Here is a 26,644-nt window from a genome sequence, read left to right as displayed (position 1 = left end):
TGATGATAAAAAACATATTCAAATATGCAATATTTGGTCATGAGACACATATTTATAGGAATATATTCAATGCAATATTTAGTTCACTTGAATAAATCTCAGGGAATCTCAATTACACTACAAAATGTCTATACACCTGAATTACTGTATCTGTTTGAAGCCACACCCACTTTCCCTCTCACTCCACACCAAAATAAAACCCGACAGCTCATTTCACAGAAAACAAAACTTAAGAAACTGAAAGTTGCCTGTCTTCTACCCCTCTCTCCTTGGCTCTGTTCTTCTTTGCAACTCCCCACCCTCTCTTCTTAATTCTTTCTCTTAGTATGAGACTTCAAGAAAATGGCTGAGGCTGGTATTTCAACAGATCAGGATCGGTTCAGCTGTCCAGTGTGTCAGGAACTCCTGAAGGATCCTGTAACGACTCCCTGTGGCCACAGTTTCTGTAAGGTGTGTATTAATGGCTTCTGGGATAAAGAAGATCAGAAGGGCATCTACAGCTGTCCCGAGTGTAGAGACACTTTCTCTCCAAGGCCTGTTCTATGCAGGAACAAAATGCTGGCTGAAGTGGTGGAGGAACTGAAGGACACTGAACTTCAATCTGCTTCTACTATTCACTGTTACGCTGGACCTGGAGATGTGGAGTGTGATTCCTGCATCGGGAGAAAACGCAAAGCTGTTAATTCCTGTCTGGTTTGTCAGGCCTCCTATTGTGAAGATCATCTTCAACCTCACTATCAGTCTCCTGCCTTTAAGAAGCACAAGTTAGTCAAAACTGGGGCAGAGCTCCAGAAGAATCTCTGCTTTCAGCATGACAAACTGATGGAGCTCTACTGTCGTACTGACCAAAGCTTCATCTGTTACTTGTGTATGATGGATAAACACAAAGGTCATGATACAGTTTCAACTAAAACAGAAAGAACTGAAAAACAGGTGAGAACTGGATATTATTATTATTATTATTATTATTATTATTATTATTATTATTATTATTATTTATTTATTAATTTATAAGACAATTTATTCCATTTATTATTTTATTTCTAATCTAATTTCTATTCATTTTACATGATTGCCATACACTGTGATATGAAAATGTTAAATAGTTGTTGGTAAGAAGTGTTAATCTGGTCTGATCGTACAGTCTACTTTGAACAGCCGACATCTGACATTATTCATATAATGTAAACTATGCAGGTAAAATACTGTTCACAAATGACTGGGGAAGTTCTAGATCAGTATTAATATGGTGTTTACATTTAAAACGGTTTGTTCAGTTGTGTTCATTTCTAATATATTTTAATGTAAATATATTCAAATTTAGTTGATTATTAAAAAGATAAAAGCCACAGATGGTGACACATGTACCTGTGTGAGAATGTGTGTGTGGTGATCTTGTGTACACTGTGTATTGTTGGATGCTCACATATGCTTGGTAAAATAAAGTGATTTGGATTCGGATTTACATATAAACTCAGAAAATAATATGAAACATCACAAGCTCAATTATATTATATTATATTATATTATATTATATTATATTATATTATATTATATTATATTATATTATATTATATTTTTTATAGGTTTAGCTGCAGTTATTATTGACATGCTCATTTCCTGATGCAGAAAAAATTGATTGTGTTTTATTTGGTTTTAGAATGAGTTAAAGGAAGAGCAGATAAAATCCCAGCAGAAGATCCAGGAGAAGCAGAAGAAGCTGCATGAGCTGAAACAGACTGTGGACATTATTAAGGTGAGGAGGAAACTGAGGGATTCACATAAACACTCACATTATAGAGTCACTGTAATAGAAAGAGTTGATCTTTAACTGGATCTCTCTGTGTGTGTGTGTGTGTGTGTGTGTGTGTGTGTGTGTGTGTGTGTGTGTGTGTGTGTGCGTGTGTGTGTTTTCTAAAAGATGCGTTCACAGGCAGCAGAAGAGGATGAGAGGATCTTTAATGAGCTGATCAGCTCCATGGAAAAAAAGCGTTCAGAGGTGGCGGAGCTGATCAAAGTTCAGGAGGAATCTGAAGTGAGTCGAGCTAAACGACTCGTGAATCAAGCTGAGCAGGAGATTGCTGATCTTAAGAGGAGAATCACTGAGATGGAGCAGCTTTCACGCACACATGATGATATCCATTTCCTCCAGGTAACACTCACTGTCTGATCTACAGAGGGCGCTGTTCCTCACAAAGTGTATCTTTGTTCTGATTCAGTCTGAGATTCATTCGTTCCTCTCGTCCACTTTTCTCCTTCTCTATGATGTGTTTCCTCTCTGTAGAGTTTCCCGACTCTCTGTGTTTCTCCTGGATGTGACGACTCACTCAGCTTCACTGTCAATCAACATCTCTCATTTGATGGAGTGAGGAAATCTCTCTCAGGTCTGAAAAAACAAGTCGAACAAATCTGTGAGGAGGAATTCAACAAAATACAACCACAAGGTGAACAAGCAAACATTGTTTCAGACATAGAAATCTAGAATAATTTACTAGACAAAATCAGAATCAGACAAAAACAGAACTTAATCAAAATCGAATTAAACATGATGCCTTAGATTTAAACCTGGAACTATGCCCCATTGAGATGAGACACTGAAACCAGTGAGGAATCAAATTTTTCATTTATTTCATGCATTTATTTTACACATAATTATTTTGTCTCCATTTTGTCTCTACAGCTGCAGTAGAAGAGAAGATTTTACCCTCAGGACTAAAGATCAACGAACGCAATCTGCAATGTAGGTGTACAGCACACAAAGTTTAGTCTAAATATGATCATTTATATTTTATGATTATTCCTGATTACTGATGTTGGGTAATATTTATTTACTTTAAGATGTGAAAAAAAGAGTTGAGGAAGTCTTATTGCCAAAAATCCATCCACAAGGTAAACAACCAAACACTTGTTTTGTATCATAACAGAAATAAGAAGGACTTTTCCTTTTTGTTTGCTCACCTGCGTTTGCTCGCTCTTGCTTATTTTTTGCCTTTGCTTATTTTTATTTCTGATTTGGTTATCGTGGGGTTTAGTTTTTCTCGTCTGTGAACTCTACATCCTATGATGCTGCTATTAAAGCTGTGACTCGACTCTCTGTTTAACGGTGCTTATTCCAGTCCTTCTCCAATACATAGTGATTGGGACCAGGTTAGTATGTCACGTGACTTACGTTTCATCACGTAGAGTAAAACTGTTTAAACACACTAGGTTACGAGTGGATGCAGATCTTTGTATTTATGTTTTTAGGCAGCGTAGTTAGTGGCTTTCTATGCTGAAGATGCTCTTCTTCTGTTTTCTTTTGCTTAGCTTAGTATTTCTATTGGGGTTTAGTTAATGCGTTTGTTTTATTGAGTTCTTTTCTTTAGCACCGCTCTTGTCCCTCACTTTGTTATCGTTCTCCTTTGTGTTTGTATATAATTGGTAAAATAGATAGTCTCTTCCTGTTTTTCTGAACGCACACACCACAATTCATCAACAGAGGAAAGGTTTTTTTTTGACCGCATTTTAATACCGTAATTTCCGGACTATTGAGTGCACCTGAATATAAGCCTCACCCACCGAACTTTAAAAAAAATTATTATTTTGAACATAAATAAGCCGCACATGTCTATAAGTACATTAAAACAAATTAAATTTATACAGGCTTTAACGAAACACGGTTTGTAACAAAAATAAATAGGCTTAACGAAACACGGCTTGTAACAAAAAATAAAAAAATTAGCAGTAAACAGTAGCCTACCAAGAAAGTCATTGCTCACTATCTTCCTCCTATAAGGCAAGAAGTAGGACCCGTGTTAATATAGGATCAGCTTTCCAGCGCTCTAGAGAACTGAAGGAGCGGGAAGTTGGCTGCATATTCACAGATTTGGAGTTTCCCGAGTCAATAACTCCTGAGCTAAATGCTGTTACTACACAAATAACACGTAGTAATGTAGAGAGGCAGCTACAACCGCTAGACGAATGAAAACTTCATGCCACCAAAAAACTGAGCAAGTCACAGAATGTGTTTTTTTGAAAAAAAAAAAAAATAGAAAAATCCATATATTAGCCGCGTCATTGTTTAAGTCGCAAGGTTCAAAGCGTGGGGAAAAAGTTTCGGCTTATAGTCCGGAAAATACGGTAAGTAAATTTTCATGTGTTACGTCTTCATATCTTCTAGACGCATAGTGGGACGTAACAGTGACATTATTAACATATCTGTCTGAATCAAGTGACTAATTTTTGTTTCCACTTCATTCTGCTGATTGTTGACTCTCTTTGGGACCTAATCAAGGTTGTCTCCATGGCAATTTGCTGTGTATCGCTACGACAATCTTGCGGACTGAGGCACACCAAGATTTGATGCCGGGAGCAACGACTCTCCAGGCCTACACTTACACACACACACACACACACACACACACACACACACACACACACACACACATATAAAGATATGCACTCACCCCCCCACCCCCCATCCCACGCCTTCGCCGCTTTGTACCGCCAGTCTGACAAGCGGGTCTGTGACCAGTGCCGAAGACAAAGGCCGCAGGACCTGATGGCTGCTTGCCTGTGCTGGATTACCTCCACCCCCCCACTCCCCTCCCCTGTTGCAAGTCATGTGTTTATGGTGTACTGTTTATGTGCTTATGTTGCTGAGGTGTTTTTTTCCTGTTCCCACACTGTACTCCCCACCGGAGCATAGTCTGGGGGTTGTTGTTTTTTTCTCCTCCCTTCCCTCATGTTATGCTGTATTTCTTTTCAATCCCCTGTCTTCCTGTCCTGTCCTCCCCTTGTATTGTATGTATTGTATGTATGGGCAGGTTGATGGCTAATTTCGCTGGTACCTGTGACCAGTGACAATAAAGGCTACTACTACTACTACTACTACTACTATTTTCCAGTCTCAATTTTGTCTCTGTGTCTCCACAGCTGCAGCAGTTCAGTCGAGTTTACCTTCAGAACCAGATAGCAGAGAAGATTTTCTGCAGTGTAGGTTTAACACACACACACACACACACACACACACACACACACACACACACATTATTATAAATCATGTGATTTACATCTAACCTTTATCTAACCTCTAACATTGTGTTACTGTAGATTTCTGTTATCTGACTCTGGATCCAAACACAGTACATCCTCAACTCATTCTGTCTGAGAAGAACAGAGTGGTGACACGGAGTGAGACACAACAGCGATACTCTGATCATCCAGAGAGATTTGACTCCTGGCCTCAGGTGTTGTGTAAGGAGAGTGTGTGTGGACACTGTTACTGGGAGGTGGAGAGGAGAGGTGATGTGTTAATATCAGTGTCATATAAAAAGATCAGCAGGAAAGGACAGGGTAAAGAATCTCAGTTTGGATTCAGCAGTCAGTCCTGGAGTCTGCGGTGTAATTCTTCCTCTGTTTTTTTCTGGCACAACAACCGTAAGACCGTGCTCCAAGGTCCATCATCCTCCAGAATAGGAGTGTATGTGAATCCCAGGGCAGGAACTCTGTCCTTCTACAGTGTCTCAGACACCATGAGGCTCCTGCACAGAGTCCACACCACATTCACTCACCCTCTATACGCTGGATTCTGTATATGGAGTTATGATTTACCCGTGTCTTTGTGTGATCCAAAATAATATGTTTCAGTGTCAGTATGTGCAGAAACTGTAACATTTATATTAAAATTAAGTTTTACTTAATTATATTTAGGGTTAGGGTTCTATTCACAAACAAATGACATATATAATCTTTTATCACAGAATGTAGGATGTTTGGAGAACAAATAAATGCTATTAAATGGTTAATTTAAACAGATATTACCAATGACTTCTGAACCCCTTTTATGTTGAATTGGCTATGCACCTAAATCATTTAATCTAGCAGTTATCAAACATTTAATAAAAAAACAGACCTGGACCCAAGCCAGCTGTTCAACTATAGGTCAATATCAAACCTTCGCTTTACCTCCAATATCCTTGAGTTAAGGTTGTGTTTAGTGACTTCAGTCACTCACTTGAAGCTCATGTAGATAATATAACTTCATCAATCCTGTTGCCCTAACCATTGTTGGAATCTCGTCCCCTGGTGTGCACTCTGCTGGGGATTGATCTGCATGGACAGCACATGACTCATGGAATTGCTGTGGTTGGGGCCACCTGGAGATTGTCACACAACTTTTGAACTAATGTTGTGCCAGTCAGCTTTGTGCTCGGGTCTTCATCAGCAATCATTTGAACACTTTGGCAGGAAGGAATTAGTGTTGGGTCTGTGGTGAACTTGGAAATTGTGCTGACCCATTACGTCCTCATAAGCTCTTGGTTGCTTAATTCCACTCAATTTCAAACTGTTGTAGAAAGGACATTATTTACATTGACATTATTTACTGTCCATTATAACCAAAATTAGTATAAGGTTCTCTTCTGAGTCTTGTTCCTCTCAAGGTTTCTTCCTCTTATCATCTCATGGAGTTTTTTCCTTGCCACCGTTGCCTCCGGCTTCATCGTTAGGGATAGATGTTAAATATAAATAATAACTTCATTTTAAACTTTAAACAATAAAATTGTGATTCTATTTCTATACTTATGTAAAGCTACTTTGAGAAAATGTGAATTGTTAAAAGTGCTATAATAATAAATTCTATTATTTATAAGATGCTGATAATAAACTGTACTAAGTCACTCCTTCATTTGTATGTGTTCACTCTGGCACACCTGAGAGATGTTGTACAGTCTAATGACCAGTTCCTTAGTCTTGCAATGGAGCATGACAGAGGCAGGAATCTGCCAGGCAGGTGAATATGCTGTGAAGAGGGTGGTTGGTGTTTATCAAGTGTTCTTCTTTCTGTAACTGTCACCAGTGAGTCCAGCTTTGTATCAACCACTGAGCCTGCCCTCCTCACCAGTCTGTCCAGTTGTGTCGCATCTCTCTTTCTGCAGCTTCCTCTTCAGCACACTACAGCATAGTAAAGGACACTGGTGACCACAGATTAGTAAAAGATGTGAAGCAGCTTTTTGCAGATGTTGTTAAGGACGTATAGATGGCTCTGTCATTTCCAGAGGAGAATATCCATGTTCTTGGTACAGTTCAGCTGATCATCCAGCTGCAGTCTCAGGTATCTGCAGGTCCTGACCATCTCCACACCAATCCCTTGTGAGGACACAGGTTTCGATTGTAGTTTATACCTATGAAAATCCACCACCACATTTCCTTAGTCTTGGAGGTGTTCAGCTGCAGATGTGTGGATGCACACAACCTCACAAATTACTCCCCTCCTGTCCATCCCTGACACAGCCAAATATCACAGTGTCTAAAAAGTATTTCTGAGTATGGCAGAGCTTAAAGTTCAGAAGTCAGATGTGTATAAGGTGAACAGTACAGGAGAGAGCACAGCTCCGGTGTCACTGACCACAGTATCTGAAGTGCAGCCATTCAGCCTTCCATACTGTGGCCTATCAGTGAGTCTGTGATCCATCTTACAAGGTTTGAGTCCACTCCCATTCTTGCCAGCTTATTTCTTAGTGTGTGAGGGCGAATGGTTATAAATGCACTAAAGAAATAAAAAAAGGATGATTCTCACTGCACCAATCCTTTTATCCAGATAAGAGTATGTGTAGCAAATAGAGAAAGACTTCATAATGTGTGAGTTCAGAGCAACAGTATTGGCACACTCCCTAGCCTCAGGATAAGGTTGAACAAGTACTGAGGTGGCTCACCCATTTCAGCAGAACAGGCCTTTAGCATTCTCGAACACACCCTGTCCGGGCTAGATGCCATCCTGAGACATAACCTCCTCAGCTCCATGCAATGATTGTGGGTGAATGAATCAGTGACGTTAATTACAATTTTCTGATTAAATATTCCAGCAATGATAAAAAACATATTAAAATATACAATATTTGGTCATGAGACAGATATTTATAGGAATATATTCAATGCAATATTCAGTTCACTTGAATCTTTAAATCACAGGAAATCTCAATTACACTACAAAATGTCTATACACCTAAATTATGTGTTTAAAGCCAAACCCACACTCTCTCTTACTCTAAACCACAATAAAACCCGACAGCTCATTTCACAGGAAACAAAACTTAAGAAACTGAAAGTTGCCTGTCTTCTGCTCCTCCCTCCTTAACTCTGTCCTTCTTTTCAATCCCCGCCCTCTCTTTCTCATTCTCTCTCACTCGCTCAGTGTGAGACTGAAAAATGGCTGTGGCTGGTATTTTAGCAGATCAGGATCAGTTCAGCTGTCTAGTATGTTCGGAACTCCTGAGGGATCCAGTGGCTATTCCCTGCGGCCACAGTTTCTGTACGGTGTGTATTAATGGTCACTGGGATCAAGAGGAGGGTGTCTTTAGCTGCCCTCAGTGTAGAGAGACTTTCACTACAAGGCCTGTTTTATACAGGAACAACATACTGGCTAAAGTGGTGGAGAAACTGAAGAAGACTGAACTCCAAGCTGCTTCTCCTGCTCACAGTTATGCTGGACCTGGAGATGTGGAGTGTGATTCCTGCACCGGGAGAAAACGCAAAGCTGTTAATTCCTGTCTGGTTTGTCAGGCCTCCTATTGTGAAGATCATCTTAAACCTCACTATCAGTCTCCTGCCTTTAAGAAGCATAAGTTAGTTGAAGCCTGTGCAGAGCTCCAAGAGAAGATCTGCTCTGAACATGACAAACTGATGGAGATCTACTGTCGTACTGACCAAAGCCTCATCTGTTACTTGTGTACGATGGAAAAACACAAAGGTCATGATACAGTTTCAGCTAAAACAGAAAGATCTGAAAAACAGGTGAGAACTGGATATAATTATTATTTTACAAGTCAATCTATTATTTATTTTATTTCTAATCGAATTTCTATTCATTTTACATGATTGCCATACACTGTGATATGAAAATGTTAAATAGTTGTTAGTAAGAAGTGTTAATCTGGTCTGATCGTACAGTCTACTTTGAACAGCCGACACCTGACATTATTCATATAATGTAAACTATACAGGTTAAATACTGTTCACAAATGACTGGTGAAGTTCTAGATCAGTATTAATATGGTGTTTAAGTTGAAACAGTTTGTTTAGTTGTGTTCATTTCTAATATATTTTAATGTAAATATATTTAGATTTAATTGATATTAAAAAGATAAAAGCCACAGATGGTGACACATGTACCTGTGTGAGAATGTGTGTGTGGTGATCTTGTGTACACTGTGTATTGATGAATGCTCACATGTGCTTGGTAAAATAAAGTGATTCGGATTCGGATTTTACATATAAACTCAGAACATGATATGAAACATCACAAGCTCAATTATATAATATAATATAATATAATATAATATAATATAATATAATATAATATAATATAATATAATATAATATATACTGTACATGTAAACTAACTACTGACATGCTGATTATTTGGTCTCAGAATGATCTACAGGAGGAGCTGATGAAATTCCATCAAAGGATCCAGGAGAAGCAGAAGAAGCTGCAGGAGCTGAAACAGACTGTGGACATTATTAAGGTGAGGAGGAAACAGCGATTCACCTAAACACACACAAATTATAGAGTCACTGTAAGATAAAGAGTTGATATCAAAATAGATTTCATTGTGTGTGTGTTTGTGTGTTTGTGTTTTTATGTATGTGTGTGTGTGTGTCCTAACAGGTGCGTTCACAGGCAGCAGTAGATGACAGTGAGAGGATCTTTACTGAGCTGATCAGCTCCATGGAGAAAAAGCGCTCGGAGGTGACGGAGCTGATCAGAGCTCAGGAGAAAGCTGAAGTGAGTCGAGCTGAACGACTCCTGAATCAACTGGAGCAGGAGATTGCTGATCTTACGAGGAGAGTCACTGAGCTGGAGCAGCTTTCACACACACACGATGACCTCCACTTTCTCCTGGTAACACTCACTGTCTGATCTACTGAGAGTGCTGAGATTCATTCGTTCCTCTCGTCCACTTTTCTCCTTCTCTATGATGTGTTTCCTCTCTGTAGAGTTTCCAGTCTCTCTGTGTTTCTCCTGGATGTGACGACTCACTCAGCTTCACTGTCAATCAACATCTCTCATTTGATGGAACGAGGAAATCTCTCTCAGGTCTGAAAAAACAAGTCGAGCAAATCTGTGAGGAGGAATTCAACAAAATCCAACCACAAGGTGAACAAACATTGTTTTGCATCATAACAGAAATGAGAAGGAAGACTGAATAAAATTACATCAAGATACATTTAACAGCCAAACAGTCAATGGAACCTAATCAGAAAAATCCCCAAACTAACCTCACATGTTTGGGAAAATCATTGTTGGTGCATTAAAGTAAAAAATCTGCCAAGATGCCAGACTGAAAAAGTGACATTATTAACATGTCTGTCTGAAATAAGTTAAAATCCAAATCAAATTTATTTTTATATTGCTTTTAACAATTGACACTGTCTCAAAGCAGCTTTACTAAACATAAACATAACATAAAAGGTGTTTGTATTTATTTCCAATGAACAAGTCTGAGGTGACTCAGGTGACTGTGGTGAGAAAAAACTTCCTTGAATGGTAAAGGAAGAAACCTTGAGTGGAAACAGACTCAAAGGGGAACCTCATCCTCATATGGGTGACACTGGAGGGTGTGATTATAAATATACAGTCTGACAAATAAAATTGGGGTTATATGGTCATACTTTCTTGTCCTAGTGAGAACTCTGGCAGCTGCATTTTGGACTAACTGTAGCCTAGTTATTAAAGATGAAGGACAACCACCTAGTAATGCATTACAATAGTCCAGTCTAGAGGTCATGAATGCATGAACTAGCTTCTCAGCATCAGATACAGACAGGATGTTTCTCAGTTTGCCAATATTTCTAAGGTGGAAGAAGGCTGTGTTTGTAATATGGGTGATATGATTTTCTAAAGACAAGTTTCTGTCTAACACCCAGGTATTTCTCCGTTGTGCTACTAGTAACAGTACATCCCTCTGAATGGAAATTGAATTGTCAGAGCTTTTGTGTACTGGTTTTTGGACCGATAATTAGTATTTCTGTCTTATCAGAATTTAACAACAGATAATTACAGGTCATCTAATCATTAATCTCTTTAGCGCACTCAGTTAATTTAGACAATTTAGATATTTCATCTGGTTTTGATGAGATACTGTATGTAATTGGATATCGTCAGCATAACAATGGAAACTAATCCCATGCCTACATATTAGTCAGATGTGTATTTTGTGAACAGTACAGGAAAGAGCACAGTGTCTGGTGTCACTTACCACAGTATGTAAAGTGCAGCCATTCAGCCTTCCATACTGTGGCCTATCAGTGAGTCTGTGATCCATCTTACAAGGTTTGAGTCCACTCCCATTCTTGCCAGCTTATTTCTTAGTGTGTGGGGGCGAATGGTTATAAATGAACTAAAGAAATAATAAAAAAAAAAAACAATGATTCTCACTGCACCAATCCTTACATACATACATATTTCCTAAGGGAAGCATGTATATTCAGAAAAGAAGAGGTCCTAGAACTGATCCTTGAGAGACTCCATAATTAACTGCCAATAAACTGGACGATTCAGTATTTAAATCTACAAAATGGTATCGATTAGACAGGTGGGATCTAAACCAACTTAAAGCCTGTCCTTAAATACCTGTGTAATTTTGTAAGCAATTTAGGAGAATGTTGTGATCTACTCTATAGTGTCGAAATGCAGCACTAAGGTCAAGTAGAACTAATAGTGACCTGTAGTCTTGGTCTGAAGCTAAGAACAAGTCATTTGTAACTTTCACAAGTGCTGTGACATATGAAAAGTGACAAATTTTTGTTTCCACATAATTTTTTAGACTGCATATTTTCTCTGTGTCTCCACAGCTGCAGCAGTTCAGACAGTTTTACCTTCAGAACCAAAGAGCAGGGAAGATTTTCTGAAGTGTAAGAATACAACACACACACACACACACACACACACACACACACACTTATAATAAATTATATTAAATTAATATTATTATCCTGAGATTAACATCTAACCTGTGAACAATTTATTACTGTAGATTTCCATTGTCTGACTCTGGATCCAAACACAGCAAATCGCCAACTCATTCTATCTGATAACAACAGAGTGGTGACACGCAGTAGGAAACAAGAGCAATACTCTGATCATCCAGAGAGGTTTGACTATTGGACTCAGGTGTTGTGTAAGGAGAGTGTGTGTGGACTTTGTTACTGGGAGGTGGAGAGGAGCAGGCACATGCTCATATCAGTCTCATATAAAGAGATCAGCAGGAAAGGAACGGGTGATGAGTGTTTGTTTGGACACAACAGTCAGTCCTGGAGTCTGCGGTGTTCTTCTTCATCTGTCTCTTTCTGGCACAACAACATTGAGACTAAGCTCCAAGGTCCATCATCCTCCAGAATAGGAGTGTATGTGGATCACAGTGCAGGAACTCTGTCCTTCTACAGCGTCTCTGACACCATGAGGCTCCTCCACAGTGTCCACACCACGTTCACTCAGCCTCTATACGCTGGGCTCTGTATATGGAAGTATGATTTACCCGTCTCTTTGTGTGATCCAAAATAATATGTTTCAGTGTCATTGTTATGTGCAAAAAGTGTAAAATTTATGTTATATTCATTCATTCATTCATTCATTCATTTTTCTACCGCTTATCCGAACTTCTTGGGTCATGGGGAGCCTGTACCTATCTCAGGTGTCATCGGGCATCAAAGCAGGATACACCCTGGACGGAGTGCCAACCCATCACAGGGCACACACACACACTCATTCACTCATGCAATCACACACCACAGACAATTTTCCAGAGATGCCAATCAGCCTACCATGCATGTCTTTGGACCGGGGAGGAAACCGGAGTACCCGGAGGAAACCCCCGAGGCACGGGGAGAACATGCAAACTCCACACACACACAAGGCGGAGGTGGGAATCGAACCCCCAACCCTGGAGGTGTGAGGCGAACGTGCTATCCACTAAACCACTGTGCCCCCCTATGTTATAATTATATATCACTTATTTATGATTAGACTTGGGGTTCTATTCACAAATGATTTACATATTAAAATATTATAAATTCACTCATTTTATAAGATTTATTACCCTGATATAAAAAAAATGTACAATGTTTTTGTTTTTTTATGCATTTCTTCAAAAAATAATAAAACTTTCTGAAACTGCTCCATCTTTTAAGACCTGAAATGAAAATAAAATGTAAAAACTACATGAACTTCATGTTAATACAATAAAAAATATTTCAGAATGAGAGTTCTTTAGAACTCAGTGAAGAAAAAATCAGGTCAAGAGTTCACTGTAGATCGAAAGAGAAATGGAAATGCAGCACAAATAACTGATGGCACTGGCAGAGAATCAACCTTCTGGGTTAATGAATCAGTGATATGCAATATATGCATCCACACCCACTCACTCTCACTCTACACCACAAACAAAACCATACAGCTCATTTCACGGAAAACGAAACTTAAGAAACTCAGAGTTGCCTGCCTCCTGCCCCTCCCTTCTGCCCCTCCCTCTGTCTCTTATTCCCTCCCCTTCTTCCTCTATCTTTCTCATTCTCTCTCACTTGCTCAGTGTGAAACACCAAGAAAATGGCTGAGGCTGGTATGTCGACAGAGATGGAACGATTCAGCTGTCCAGTGTGTCAGGAACTCCTGAAGGATCCTGTAAAGACTCCCTGTGGCCACAATTTCTGTAAGGTGTGTATTGATGACCTCTGGGATAAAGAAGATCAGAGTGGGGTTTACAGCTGTCCCCACTGTAAAGTGACTCACAATACCAGACCTGAATTATGCAGGAACAACAAGCTGGCTGAAGTGTTGGAGGATCTGAAGAAACTCCAAGCTGCTTCTTCTACTATTTGTTACGCTGGACCTGGAGATGTGGAGTGTGATTCCTGCATCGGGAGAAAACGCAAAGCTGTTAATTCCTGTCTGGTTTGTCAGGCCTCTTATTGTGAAAATCATGTAAAACCTCACTATCAGGCTCCTGCCTTTAAGAAGCACAAGTTAGTTGAAGCCTGTTCAGAGCTCCAAGAGAAGATCTGCTCTGAACATGACAAACCGCTGGAGATCTACTGTCGTACTGACCAAAGCTTCATCTGTTACTTGTGTACGATGGAAAAACACAAAGGTCATGATACAGTTTCAACTAAAACCGAAAGAACTGAAAAACAGGTGAGAACTGGATTATTATTATTTTACAAGTCAATTTATTCATTTTATTATTTTATTTCTAATCTAATTTCTATTCATTTTACATGATTGCCATACACTGTGATATGAAAATGTTAAATAGTTGTTGGTAAGAAGTGTTAATCTGGTCTGATCGTACAGTCTACTTTGAACAGCCGACATCTGACATTATTCATATAATGTAAACTATGCAGGTAAAATACTGATCACAAATGACTGGGAAAGTTCTAGATCAGTATTAATACGGTGTTTACATTTAAAACAGTTTGTTCAGTTGTGTTCATTTCTAATATATTTTAATGTTAAAGGTGGCCTTCCACACAAAACCGTTTTTACTTGTATTTTTTGATACGTGTTAGGTCCATATGTGTTTGTGTTGTGTCGTGAATGTGAACACGAACTGCTACCTCCCCGGTCAGTTCTAGCCACTTAAAAGAAATAAGGGGAGAAATCAGGGCAATTAGAAAAGCTGCTCAGAGTGACGTAGTAATGATTGAGCTCATTACTATTCATGAGCTCTCCCACTTGAGACTGCGCCCCCAGAATTTGTGTAACTCAGTGAGTTTCCTATACAGCAAGGATGTCTGAACGTCAACAGGCTTGTGAAGAAGCCATTCTGCTGCAATTCAAGGTGATTGTAAACAAAGGTCCTCTAGCCTAGGCTACTTATTGTGTGGGTGAATGAATAGTCATGCTCTCATATCCTAGCGGTTAGCCAATCGGAGCCAAGCAGCATGCTGTAGCTCATTTGAATATTCATGAGAACTGGCGCAAATCGAGCTGAGTCTTCCTGCAGGCTTTCTATACCACACTAGAATGGCTTGAAACAAGGGAACCAAGGCATTATTTCCACAAAAATGTTACAGAGTCCATGGTGAACTTCAGACATTACCACAAAAGTAATGAAATACGTGTGGCAGGGCATCTTTAATACATTTAGATTTAATTGATATTAAAAAGATAAAAGCCACAGATGGTGACACATGTACCTGTGTGAGAATGTGTGTGTGGTGATCTTGTGTACACTGTGTATTGTTGAATGCTCACATGTGCTTGGTAAAATAAAGTGTTTCGGATTTACATATAAACTCAGAAGATGATATGAAACATCACAAGCTCAATTATATTATATTATTATATTATATTATATTATTATAATATTATATATTATATTACGTTTAGCTGCAGTTATTATTGACAAGCTGATTTCCTGATGCAGAAATAATGAAATGTGTTTTATTTGGTTTCAGAATGAGGTAAAAGAAGAGCAGATGAAATTCAAGCAGAGGATCCAGGAGAAGAAGAAGAAGTTGGAGGAGCTGAAAGAGACGGTGGACATTATTAAGGTGAGGAGGAAACACCTAAACACAAATTATTGAGTAACAGAAAGAGGAAGATTTGATATTTAAATGAATGTGTGTTTGTTCTAATAGAAGCGTTCACAGGAAGCAGTAGATGACAGTGAGAGGATCTTTACTGAGCTGATCAGCTACATGGAGCAAAAGCGCTCTGAGTTTACAGAGCTGATCAGAGCTCAGGAGAACGCTGACCTGAGTGGAGCTGAACAACTCCTGAATCAGGTGGAGCAGGAGATTGCTGATCTTAATAGGAAAGTCACTGAGCTGGAGCAGCTTTCAGACACACATGATGACATCCACTTCCTCCAGGTAACACTCACTGTGTGATCTACAGAGGGTGCTGTTCCTCACGAAGTTTCCTCCTAAAAGCTCATTACAGCAACAAGAAATGTTCCTGTCTGAGATCACAAGTGTGTCTTTGTTCTGATTCAGTCTGAGATTCATTCGTTCCTCTCGTCCACTTTTCTCCTTCTCTATGATGTTTCCTCTCTGTAGAGTTTCCCGTCTCTCTGTGTTTCTCCTGGATGTGACGACTCACTCAGCTTCACTGTCAATCAACATCTCTCATTTGATGGAGTGAGGAAATCTCTCTCAGATCTGAAAAAACGATTCGAGCAAATCTATGAGGAGGAATTCAACAAAATCAGACCACAAGGTGAACAAACAAACACTTGTTTTGCTTCATAACAGAAATAAGAATAAAGCAAGTGAGAAGACTGAATAAAATTACATCAAGAAACATTTAGCAGCCAAACAAACCAGAAATTCACAAACCAACCTCACTTGTTTGGGAAAATCATTGTTGATGCATTAAAAGTAAAAATCTGGACAGATGCCAGACTGAAAACGTGACATTATTAACATATCTGTCTGAAACAAGTGACTAATTTTTGTTTGCACATCATTTTTCTGACTCTATATTGCCTCTGTGTCTCCACAGCTGCAGCAGTTCAGACCATTTTACCTTCAGAACCAGATAGCAGAGAAGATTTTCTGCAGTGTATGCATACAACACACACACACATTATAAATCCTGTGATTAATAACTAACCTGTGGACATTTATTTATTTTATTACTGTAGATTTCTGTCATCTGACTCTGGACCCAAACACAGTACATCATCAACTCATTCTGTCTGAGAACAACAGAGTGGTGACAAGCAGTGAGACAAAACAGCAATACTCTGATCATACAGAGAGATTTGACTATTGGCCTCAGGTGTTGTGCAAGGAGAGTGTGTGTGGACGCTGTTACTGGGAGGTGGAGTGCAGCGGTTATGTGGACATATCAATCTCATATAAAGAGATCAGCAGGAAAGGAGAGAGTAAAGAATCTAGGTTTGGATACAACAGTCAGTCCTGGAGTCTGCAGTGTTCTTCTTCCTCTGTCTCTTTCTGGCACAACAGCATTGAGACTAAGCTCCAAAGTCCATCATACTCCAGAATAGGAGTGTATGTGGATCACAGTGCAGGAACTCTGTCCTTCTACAGCGTCTCTGACACCATGAGGCTCCTCCACAGAGTCCACACCACATTCACTCAGCCTCTATACGCTGGGCTCTGTATATGGATTTACGATGTACCAGTGTCTTTGTGTGATCCAAACTAATATGTTTCAGTGGCATTGTTATGTGCAGAAAGTTTAACTTTTTTTTATCATTAAGAATTACCAAACAATTATAATTTGATTGCAATTCACAAATAATTTACATATATAATCTTTTATTCACAGAATTTAGGATGTTTGTAGAACAGAAATGTTATTAAACGGCCTCCTTTTACAGATTTATTTCAGTGATGTGAAAAATGTTTCCAAATATATGGTTTCTTTTTGTGTTTCATGAGAAATAAAACTTTTATAAACACCTTTTGATTTAGTTGCTCAAAAGTTTCTGTTTATACAATAAAATCTTTCCGAATGAGAGTTCTTTAGCACTGAATGAAACAAAAGGCAGGTCGAGACTTCACTATAGATCAAAAGTGAAAGGGAAATGCAGCACAAATAACTAATGTCATTTGTGAAAAAAAGTATAATCAAAACTAACAATACTTACTGTATATTCACATATATTTTGTTCACTAGATGGATTTAGACTCACAAAGCTGATGACCCTTAATTTTATATGTATGCTTTTATCAATTAGTTTCACATACACCTTTGTGACATAACAGTGTTGAATGAATTAGTGATGTCAATTATGATTTTATGATATTTGTAGAAGGTCAATATTAGTTTCATCTGAATCTTTAAATCACAGGGAAGTTCATTTGGACTACAAAAAATCTTTAACCCTGAACTGTGTGTTTAAAACCACACCCACTCTCTCTCTCACGAAACCACACCACAAAAAAAAACAAAAAGCTCATTTCCTGGAAAACGAAACTTAAAAGCGTAGCCTGCCATCCACCCCTCCCTTTTTGCCTTTGTCCCTCATTCCTTCCGTCTCTCTTTTTCATTCTCTCTCACTTGCTCAGTGTGAGACTCCAAGAAAATGGCTGAGGCTGGTATTTCAACAGATCAGGATCGGTTCAGCTGTCCAGAGTGTCAGGAACTCCTGAAGGATCCTGTAACGACTCCATGTGGCCACAACTTCTGTAAGGTGTGTATTAATGACTTCTGGGATAAAGAAGATCAGAGTGGGGTTTACAGCTGCCCCCACTGTAAAGTGACTCACAATACAAGGCCTGAATTATGCAGGAACAACAAGCTGGCTGAAGTGGTGGAGGATCTGAAGAAACTCCAAGCTGCTTCTCCTGCTCACTGTTACGCTGAAGATGTGGAGTGTGATTCCTGCATAGGGAGAAAACGCAAAGCTGTTAATTACTGTCTGGTTTGTCAGGCTTCCTATTGTGAAGATCATCTTCAACCTCACTATCAGTCTCCTGCCTTTAAGAAGCACAAGTTAGTCGAAACTGGGGCAGAGCTCCAGAAGAGTCTCTGTTTTCAGCATCACAAACTGATGGAGATCTACTGTCGTACTGACCAAAGCCTCATCTGTTACTTGTGTACGATGGAAAAACACAAAGGTCATGATACAGTTTCAACTAAAACAGAAAGAACTAAAAAACAGGTGAGAACTCAATATCATTATTCTTTTACAAGTCAATTACTATTTCTGTTTTAGCTGATTTTATTTATTTTTCTGTGATTGTCATACACTCTGAAATGCAAATATTAAATGGGTGTTAGTACGAAGTGTTAATCTGATCAGATTGTACGATCTACTTTGAAGAGCTAAAATCCAATATTATTCATATAACTCTTGTAATGACAAGATGGATACAGGCTGTGTGGGATTCATACTCAATAGCATAGCCAAGAATATAGACAGATGTCAAAGGGAGCAATAGAACGTCCGCAGAGCAAACAGATTACAACACAAAACATATTGTCACAAAAATTGGCCCATACACAGGTAAAGTAGTCATACAATAGCAGAAAAAAATGGCTTGGTACGCTCAAACTGAGGCAATACTTCATGCCAAAAGTAGCATGCACATTTTTATGACATAAAAATCCTATAAACCAGAAGTGTTCAAAATCTGGGTGATGGTTCCCTCTGGTGGGGATTGTTACAGAATATACCATACTAGAAACACCTCCAGGTGTTTTTCTGCAAGGTCTTCCCTGGGGCCCTGTCTATGTACAGTGGTGGTGGTTCCGACTTTGAGAAATTATTTGCAGGGGTGAAATGGGTGAGCTTGAGAAGGGAAATGTGAAATGGTGAGAAGATCTAGTGTGAAGATAGTTGTAAACAATAGTTTACCGGGTTAATCTGGGGGATGACCTTGAACGGACCAATGAAATGTGGAGTTTTTTTTGCATTGTAGCTTGAGCTTGATATTATGAGTCGAGAGCCACACCATTTGGCATGGCCTAAACTGTGTGTGGGGGCATCGCACTTGCCCCCACACCCTTAATGTGAATTCAACCTGGGGCGATAACCTGTGGGGGCATCGCACTGTGTGTGGGGGTTGCCCTTCATCTTTTTCCACTAAATGGCTATTTGAAGCCTTATGTGGGCATTCTCCCATAGTTTTAGGCTGTGTCTAAACCACTTGTAACCAGCTGGTATGTCTCAGGGATTGCCAGACCAGGGGAACAGTGGAGGTTGGTAATCCAGCACACACTGAAATGGTGTGAGGTTCGTGGATGAATGGGTGAGGGAGTTTTGTGTTTATTTTGCCCATACCAGGAATTTGCTCCACTGCTGCTGCTCACTCCTGCAATTCATTTGTAAGAAATGCTGAACCTGCTGGATGACTTGTTCTGCTAGGCCATTAGACTGGGGGTGGTACCCCGAGGTAAGGCTAACGTTGATTCCCAAGCTCTCGCAAAAGGCCCGCCACACCCTTAATGTGAATTTAAGCTTCAGTTTAAAACAATATCTTTTGGGATGTTATGGTTACGAAAAACATGGTTCAAGAAGCACTTTGACGGTTTTCATGGTGGTGGAGAGCCCCTTGTGTGGAACTAGCTTACAGGTCTTGGAGAAACAGTCAGCTGCTACCAAAAGAGTGATGATCTGGAACTCCACAAAGTCCTTGACATCTGTCGTCATAGAGAGCCACCAAACGATATTTTGAATCAGCTTAGTGGTACACTGAACTCCTGGGTTTCCTGATCTCTTAGTCATGTGATCCCAGTGCATGATACATGTTCTGACTGTAGTGGGGACATATTGCTGGTCAGGGGGACCCCAGGGAGTCTCCTCATTGGCCTGGGTGGGCTGCACGTCTTCTAAGATCCCACCAGATTGGGGCAAAAATGACCAAGGTGAGGGAGGATGCGTTATGATGGTTGTGGCTTGTAGCGGGAAGGAAGGAGTGTCAGTCTTGCTATTTTTTATTCCCAGATCAGATTTAGGCATTTGGCATTCTTGATATTCTCAGATTCTTGTGATTGGTAACAACTTGGAACAGATGGTGGTCCACAGATTTATAGCAATTCCCCATGTTCTCCATGTCATAGTTGCTCTCGGCTGGGGTAAGTTTCCTGGAAAAATATGCACACGAGGACAGCTTGCTGAGTTCTTGAGTTCCTGAGTTCTTCCCAGCTGCATGGTTTCTCTGGGGCTCGATATTGACATTGGGCCTTAAGCCATGGATTGGGTGCACAGCGGCCAGGACAGGTGTTGGTTGCATATGAGGTTATCCAATCAGATGGCCATTGTTAAGTATAGAGACAAGCTCATGTCCTGGTCCCTGCATGCTGTGTCTTTCCAGTCACTTTGTGCTGCTAGGGTCTGAAACTCATACTCTGAAGCTGAATCAGTACCTTGTTTGAGGTCTGGAAACCAGTAAGCTGTTCATGACACGTGGCCAGCATCTCTGTATTGTATTCTATGTATTCTGTTATGATTGGCCAGATACAGGCTGGCTGTGTGGGATCCTCATGTAGTATTTTAATGAACAAAGCACAGTAGTAAACACAACAGCGTAGCTAAGAAAGCGTGTAGAGTTCAGAGGGAGAGATAATCCGAGAACAGATCCAAATCACAGAACACAAAAACAGGTAGTCGCAGGTATTGTAAGTTAGTTAGTTGCTATAATTTACTGCCATGTCAGCTACTGAGGCTATCTTCATGGCAAGAACGATTAATAAGAATTAAAATAACCTAAAATCACAAAGAAATACATATAGACAAATATAGACAACTTAAATGAAATTTTTTACATTAATATATGACAGAAACTCTAAAACTTTTTCTGATGAAACTAGTCGCAGGTAAAGTAATCCAACAATAGAAATTAACAAATGGTGTAACTAATACATTTTTATGTCAATATATTTAATTTAGTTTATATTGAAAAGAAAATATATACAGCATTTGTGTGAGCATGTATGTGCCAAAATAAAGTGATGATTCAAATTTACGTAAACTCGCATCATAAGGTGAAATATCATATGCATTTTATATTAGATTTAGCTGCAGTTAATATTGACAAGCTGATTTCCTGATGCAGAAATAAATAAATGTATATTATTTGTTCTCAGAATGAGCTAAAGGAGGAGCAGGTGAAATCCCAGCAGAGGATCCAGGAGAAGGAGAAGAAGCTGCAGGAGCTGAAACAGGCTGTGGACATTATTAAGGTGAGGAGGAAACTGAGAGATTCACATAAACACACATTATAGAGTCACTGTAATAGAAAGAGTTGATCTTTAAATTGATCTGTGTGTGTGTGGGTGTGTGTGGGGGTGGGTGGGTGTGGGTGTGGGTGTGTGTGTTTTAATAGAAGCGTTCACAGGCAGCATTAGATGACAGTGAGAGGATCTTTACTGAGCTGATCAGCTCCATGGAGAAAAAGCGCTCGGAGGTGACGGAGCTGATCAGAGCTGAAATGAATCAAGGTGAACGACTCCTGAATCAACTGGAGAAGGAGATTGCTGATCTAAAGAGGAGAGTCACTGAAATGGAGCAGCTTTCACACACACACAATAACATCCACTTCCTCCAGGTAACACTCACTGTCTGATCTACAGAGGGCGCTGTTCCTCACAAAGTTTCCTCCTAAAAGCTCATTACAGCAACAAGAAATGTTCCTGTCTGAGATCACAAGTGTGTCTTTGTTCTGATTCAGTCTGAGATTCATTCGTTCCTCTCGTCCACTTTTCTCCTTCTCTATGATGAATTTCCTCTTTGTAGAGTTTCCCGTCTCTCTGTGTTTCTCCTGGATGTGACGACTCACTCAGCTTCACTGTCAATCAACATCTCTCATTTGATGGAGTGATGGAAGCTCTCTCAGATCTGAAAAAACGAGTCGAGCAAATCTGTGAGGAGAAATTCAACAAAATCCAACCAGAAGGTGAACAAACAAACATTGTTTCTGTATCACAGTAAAAAGAGCCATAAAATTCATCTAACAGAAATAAGAAGTACAGTAAGCAGGAACAAGACTGCAGAAAATCACAAAGTATTAGCATTATTAATATATGTATATAAATACATATAAATCTAAAATAATTTACTAGACAAAATCAACAGAATTTAATTGAAATCTAATTAAACACAATGCCTTAAATTAAAATCTGGAACAATAAACCATTGAGATGAGAGAATCTTTTTAATGTTTTTCCCCCATCTGCATTTTGTCTCAACAGCTACAGCAGCACAGAAGATTTTACCCTCAGGACCAAAGATCAACAAACACAATCTGCAATGTAGGTGTACAGAATAAAATGTTTAGTCTAAATATGATCATTTATATTTTATGATTATTTCTGATGACTGATGTTAAATAATATTTATTTACTTTAAGATGTGAAAAAAAAAGTTGAGGAAGTCTTATTGCTGAAACTTCGTCAACGAGGTAAACAACCAAACTTTTTTCTATTGATTTGCATCATAACACAAATAAAAAGGAAGCAAGTGAGAAAATTGAATAAAATTCTATCAAGATGAATAGCCAGTTAATGGAACTTAATCTCAAATCCACAAACAATCCTCACAGGTTTTGGAAAATCATTGTTGATGCATTAAATGCAAAAATATGGAAAGATGCCAGACTGAAAACATGACATTAACATATCTGTCTGAAACAAGTGACTAATTTTTGTTTCACATAATTTTCTAGTCTCCATTTTTGTCTTTGTGTCTCCACAGCTGTAGCAGTGCAGACCATTTTACCCTCAGAACCAAAGAGCAGAGAAGATTTTCTGCAGTGTAGGCAAACAACACACACACACACAAACATTATAAGTGAATAACATCTAACCTACTGGACATTTTATTACTGTAGATTTCTGTTATCTGACTCTGGATTCAAACACAGCACATCCTGAACTCATTCTGTCTGAGAAGAACAGAGTGGTGACACGGAGTGAGACACAACAGCGATACTCTGATCATCCAGAGAGATTTGACTCCTGGCCTCAGGTGTTGTGTAAGGAGAGTGTGTGTGGACGCTGTTACTGGGAGGTGGAGAGCAGAGGTGTTGTGTCCATATCAGTCTCATATAAAGAGATCAGCAGGAAAGTAGAAGGCTATGAGTGTGTGTTTGGATACAACAGTCAGTCCTGGAGTCTGCAGTGTTCTTCTTTTTCTGTCTCTTTCTGGCACAACGACATTAAGACTGAGCTCAGAGGTCCATCATCCTCCAGAATAGGAGTGTATGTGGATCACAGTGCAGGAACTCTGTCCTTCTACAGCGTCTCTGATGTGATGAGGCTCCTTCACAGAGTCCACACCACATTCACTCACCCTCTATACCCTGGATTCTGGATACGGAGCTATGATTCACATATTTCTTTGTGTGATCCAAAATAAGATGTTCATACTGTAAGTGAAATTATATCTACAAACTACAGCTACAGTGGAATTGTTGTGTCCAGAATCTTTAACATTTAACAATTAGAATTAGATTTCTATTAACAAATAAGTTACATAAATAATGTAAGGGATGTTTGTAGAACAAAGAAATGTTATTAAGCAGAGTCCCTTTACAAGAGTTATTATACTGATATGTAAAATGTATGAAAAAAATGTGGGTTTCTTTTGCGTTTCTTTGTGAATAATAAAACTCTCAAACTGCTGCATTCTCAAAATGCCAGTAGACTTTAAATTACATTTTTTTAGACTACAGTGATTATAGAAATTGCTGAATTCATAAATCAGTTGCTCAAAAGTTTCAGCTTAAACAATTAAATCTTTTAAAATTGAACAACTTACAATAATACAGTATGTTATTATAACATCTTTACTGGTTACTTCCTCTCCGGCCCGCCCTCAGGGACCCCTCACCTGAGAACTGAAGTCAAGTCAAGTCACTTTTATTGTCACATCACCACAGCACATGTGCCTTGGTGAGTGAAATTCTTGGGATTGAACTTCAGAAATTGCAGAACAGTTTAGATACAGTAATTAAAACAAAATTAAGAACAGTTTACATATGGGTGAAAATGTGCAAATGTGAAAAGATGCAATATCCTCGTACATGGCCAGTACACACAGTGTACTATTGGACATATTTACAATGCACTACACATTATATACAATATGTACTTATTATATATATATCTTATATAAATAAAAAATACATTTTTATCTAAGATTATATATAAGATTTATTTTTTATTTATATAAGATATATTTACAATGCACTACACATTATAAATATATCTTATATAAATAAAAAATAAATCTTATATATATGTAATATGTTAAGGTGCAACAGACTGTACAGATACAGAAGTGTCCAGTGTCCAGTTCCACGTGTCTGCCCCGCCCTTGTCTTTTCCGCCCCGCCTCTGCACACCTGTCCCTCATGTTTATTGATTATTTGTATTATTTAGTTGAGCCTGTTGTCTTCATGTCTGTTGTCCTTGTCTTCTGTTGTCGTTGTCCTGTTTTGTGTCTTTTATTTATTAAATCCCTGTTTTTGTTAAACTGTCCTGCATTTGGGTCCATTTTTATCCCGCGCTCGTGACAGAAGGATTCCGCCAGATCAGGACCCAGCAGGACAGCTTCAGCCTGGACCGGCCGATATGGAGCATTTTTTTTCTTATTGGATTTTTTTTTTTCCCCTGGAAAATCCACAATGGTGGATTTTTTGAAGCATGATGGAACCACAGACAGGCAGAGGGAGAGATTGAAAATGTCGTGATGTTATTGATGCCCTGCCACATGCTTCTTGCATTGTTGGTGTTGAATTGTTCTTCAACTTTATTTTTATATTGTCTTTTTGCGGCTTTGATGGTTTTCCTGAAATCGTAGCTGGCTTGTTTGCAATCATCAGGATTCCCAGATTTAAAAGCAGATGTCTGCGCTGACAAGGCCGCTCAAACATTGCTATTAATCCACGGTTTTTGGTTGGGGTACACACTTCCTGATGAAACAGGTTTTTTTCTATTAATGCCATAAACCAACAATACAAGGAGATATATTCTTTAAAGTACAAATACACAGCAACTAAAATAAAAGAAATAACAATGCCAAGAGCAAAATTATAACAAACAAAAGAAAAAGGAAAAGGGTGCTACCCTATACATCATATCTGCTTACAATATTATAAGCTCGAATTGCCTTTTTGCTTCGACAACTACCCAAAACAGAACAATAAAAGTTTGAAATCATTTATAAAGCAAAAAAAACTTAGTTTGGAGTCAGACCACTTCATTTTATGAATGTGAAATTTTCCCATTAATAATAACAATTGTATGAAATATGCCTTCTCTTTTTCAATTCAAAGTGTATCATTATATGGAGTCCACTCAACTGCAATTCAATGTTCAATTTTTTCTTAATTAAATTCTCCATCTCAATCCAAAATATGTTTGTATGTAGGCAATGGAAAAACAAATGAAAAATAGTTTCCTTTTCACCTTTACAGAAATTACAGGAGTAATCAATATCTAATTTAAAACGTTCCAGCACATGTTTTACCGGGTATATTCTATGCATTATTTTAAAAAGAGACTTCATTCATTCATTCATTCATTCATTCATTCATTCTTTACTGCTTATCTGAAGTACCTCGGGTCATGGGGAGCCTGTGCCTATCTCAGGCGGAGGCGGGAATCGAACCCCCAACCCTGGAGGTGTGAGGCAAACGTGCTAACCACTAAGCCAACATGCCCCCTTAAAAGAGACTTCTTTTACTTTATTATTAACGTAGAATTTATCCACCGTTCACCAAGCTTTACGCCAATTCACAGAAGACCAAAATGATCTGGAGGATAAACAATTTTATTAAGTATACTTCTAATATAGTTATTTGAGACTCTATTTTGTAAAATATTCGTATTACCAATAAATATTTTACCCTTGATATCTGTAAAATTTAGATCTTTCCCCTGTAATGCATTCCTCAGAAGTATCGATACTTTTTGGGGAATTGCATCCATTACAACAACAAATTCTTTAGGTCTCCTGATGAAACACGTTACAGAATCAGAGTACGCCTCTATGTCGTGATCAGACGCTGCCTGGAACATGTCCCAGTCCACGTGATCAAAACAGTCCTGTAGTACAGCGTCTGATTGGTCCAAACAGCATTGGATTGTCCTGAGGGCGGGTGCTTCCCGTTTCAGTTTCTGCTTATAAGCAGGCAGTAGCAAAATGGACGAGTGATCCGATTTGCCGAAAGTTGGGCGGGGGAGG

At 38.9% G+C, this 26,644-nt stretch overlaps 4 protein-coding genes across 6 annotated transcripts; all 4 read left to right on the top strand.

Moving 5' to 3' along the window:
* Window positions 1–275: 275 nt before the first annotated feature.
* LOC132858093 (E3 ubiquitin/ISG15 ligase TRIM25-like) lies at window positions 276–6,554 on the top strand. 2 transcript variants are annotated; one of them, XM_060888296.1, is made up of 8 exons: window positions 276–933; window positions 1,661–1,756; window positions 1,934–2,152; window positions 2,285–2,444; window positions 2,681–2,740; window positions 2,839–2,889; window positions 4,915–4,974; window positions 5,092–6,554. In XM_060888296.1, exons 1-8 carry the CDS (start codon window positions 343–345, stop codon window positions 5,616–5,618), a joined length of 1,764 nt encoding a protein of 587 aa, XP_060744279.1. In that variant the 5' UTR covers window positions 276–342; the 3' UTR covers window positions 5,619–6,554. The 2 variants fall into 2 exon arrangements, with proteins under 2 accessions (XP_060744279.1, XP_060744278.1); XM_060888295.1 differs by having other exon boundaries at window positions 1,922–2,152.
* A 1,606-nt stretch (window positions 6,555–8,160) lies between these two features.
* LOC132858096 (E3 ubiquitin/ISG15 ligase TRIM25-like) lies at window positions 8,161–13,158 on the top strand. Its single transcript, XM_060888301.1, has 6 exons — window positions 8,161–8,772; window positions 9,410–9,505; window positions 9,649–9,882; window positions 9,978–10,137; window positions 11,835–11,894; window positions 12,017–13,158. The coding sequence occupies exons 1-6, from the start codon at window positions 8,188–8,190 to the stop codon at window positions 12,541–12,543; spliced, it is 1,662 nt and encodes a 553-aa protein (XP_060744284.1). The 5' UTR covers window positions 8,161–8,187; the 3' UTR covers window positions 12,544–13,158.
* A 385-nt stretch (window positions 13,159–13,543) lies between these two features.
* LOC132858095 (E3 ubiquitin/ISG15 ligase TRIM25-like) lies at window positions 13,544–17,415 on the top strand. Its single transcript, XM_060888300.1, has 6 exons — window positions 13,544–14,169; window positions 15,438–15,533; window positions 15,621–15,854; window positions 16,041–16,200; window positions 16,486–16,545; window positions 16,628–17,415. Exons 1-6 carry the CDS (start codon window positions 13,585–13,587, stop codon window positions 17,152–17,154), a joined length of 1,662 nt encoding a protein of 553 aa, XP_060744283.1. The 5' UTR covers window positions 13,544–13,584; the 3' UTR covers window positions 17,155–17,415.
* Window positions 17,416–17,974: 559 nt separating this feature from the next.
* LOC132858094 (E3 ubiquitin/ISG15 ligase TRIM25-like) lies at window positions 17,975–24,110 on the top strand. 2 transcript variants are annotated; one of them, XM_060888299.1, is made up of 8 exons: window positions 17,975–18,616; window positions 21,544–21,639; window positions 21,786–22,004; window positions 22,193–22,352; window positions 22,648–22,707; window positions 22,806–22,856; window positions 23,150–23,209; window positions 23,286–24,110. In XM_060888299.1, exons 1-8 carry the CDS (start codon window positions 18,038–18,040, stop codon window positions 23,810–23,812), a joined length of 1,752 nt encoding a protein of 583 aa, XP_060744282.1. In that variant the 5' UTR covers window positions 17,975–18,037; the 3' UTR covers window positions 23,813–24,110. The 2 variants fall into 2 exon arrangements, with proteins under 2 accessions (XP_060744282.1, XP_060744281.1); XM_060888298.1 differs by having other exon boundaries at window positions 21,783–22,004.
* The last annotated feature ends 2,534 nt before the right edge of the window (window positions 24,111–26,644 follow it).

This window comes from Tachysurus vachellii, chromosome 15 (assembly GCF_030014155.1).
Source record: "Tachysurus vachellii isolate PV-2020 chromosome 15, HZAU_Pvac_v1, whole genome shotgun sequence".
In the NCBI taxonomy this organism is placed as follows: domain Eukaryota; kingdom Metazoa; phylum Chordata; class Actinopteri; order Siluriformes; family Bagridae; genus Tachysurus; species Tachysurus vachellii.
Note: the sequence above shows the minus strand (reverse complement) of the source record. Positions and strands in the feature narration are given on the sequence as shown.

Coding starts and splice junctions, on each gene's coding strand:
- LOC132858094 (XM_060888298.1), top strand. CDS start 18,038: ATGGCTGAGGCTGGTATTTCAACAGATCAGGATCGGTTCAGCTGTCCA. Junction 22,005..22,192: donor ATAACATCCACTTCCTCCAG/GTAACACTCACT, acceptor TCCTCTTTGTAG/AGTTTCCCGTCTCTCTGTGT. Junction 22,857..23,149: donor GCTGAAACTTCGTCAACGAG/GTAAACAACCAA, acceptor GTGTCTCCACAG/CTGTAGCAGTGCAGACCATT.
- LOC132858093 (XM_060888295.1), top strand. CDS start 343: ATGGCTGAGGCTGGTATTTCAACAGATCAGGATCGGTTCAGCTGTCCA. Junction 2,445..2,680: donor CAACAAAATACAACCACAAG/GTGAACAAGCAA, acceptor TTGTCTCTACAG/CTGCAGTAGAAGAGAAGATT. Junction 4,975..5,091: donor CAGAGAAGATTTTCTGCAGT/GTAGGTTTAACA, acceptor GTGTTACTGTAG/ATTTCTGTTATCTGACTCTG.
- LOC132858095 (XM_060888300.1), top strand. CDS start 13,585: ATGGCTGAGGCTGGTATGTCGACAGAGATGGAACGATTCAGCTGTCCA. Junction 14,170..15,437: donor CCGAAAGAACTGAAAAACAG/GTGAGAACTGGA, acceptor ATTTGGTTTCAG/AATGAGGTAAAAGAAGAGCA. Junction 15,855..16,040: donor ATGACATCCACTTCCTCCAG/GTAACACTCACT, acceptor TCCTCTCTGTAG/AGTTTCCCGTCTCTCTGTGT.
- LOC132858096 (XM_060888301.1), top strand. CDS start 8,188: ATGGCTGTGGCTGGTATTTTAGCAGATCAGGATCAGTTCAGCTGTCTA. Junction 9,506..9,648: donor AGACTGTGGACATTATTAAG/GTGAGGAGGAAA, acceptor GTGTCCTAACAG/GTGCGTTCACAGGCAGCAGT. Junction 10,138..11,834: donor CAACAAAATCCAACCACAAG/GTGAACAAACAT, acceptor GTGTCTCCACAG/CTGCAGCAGTTCAGACAGTT.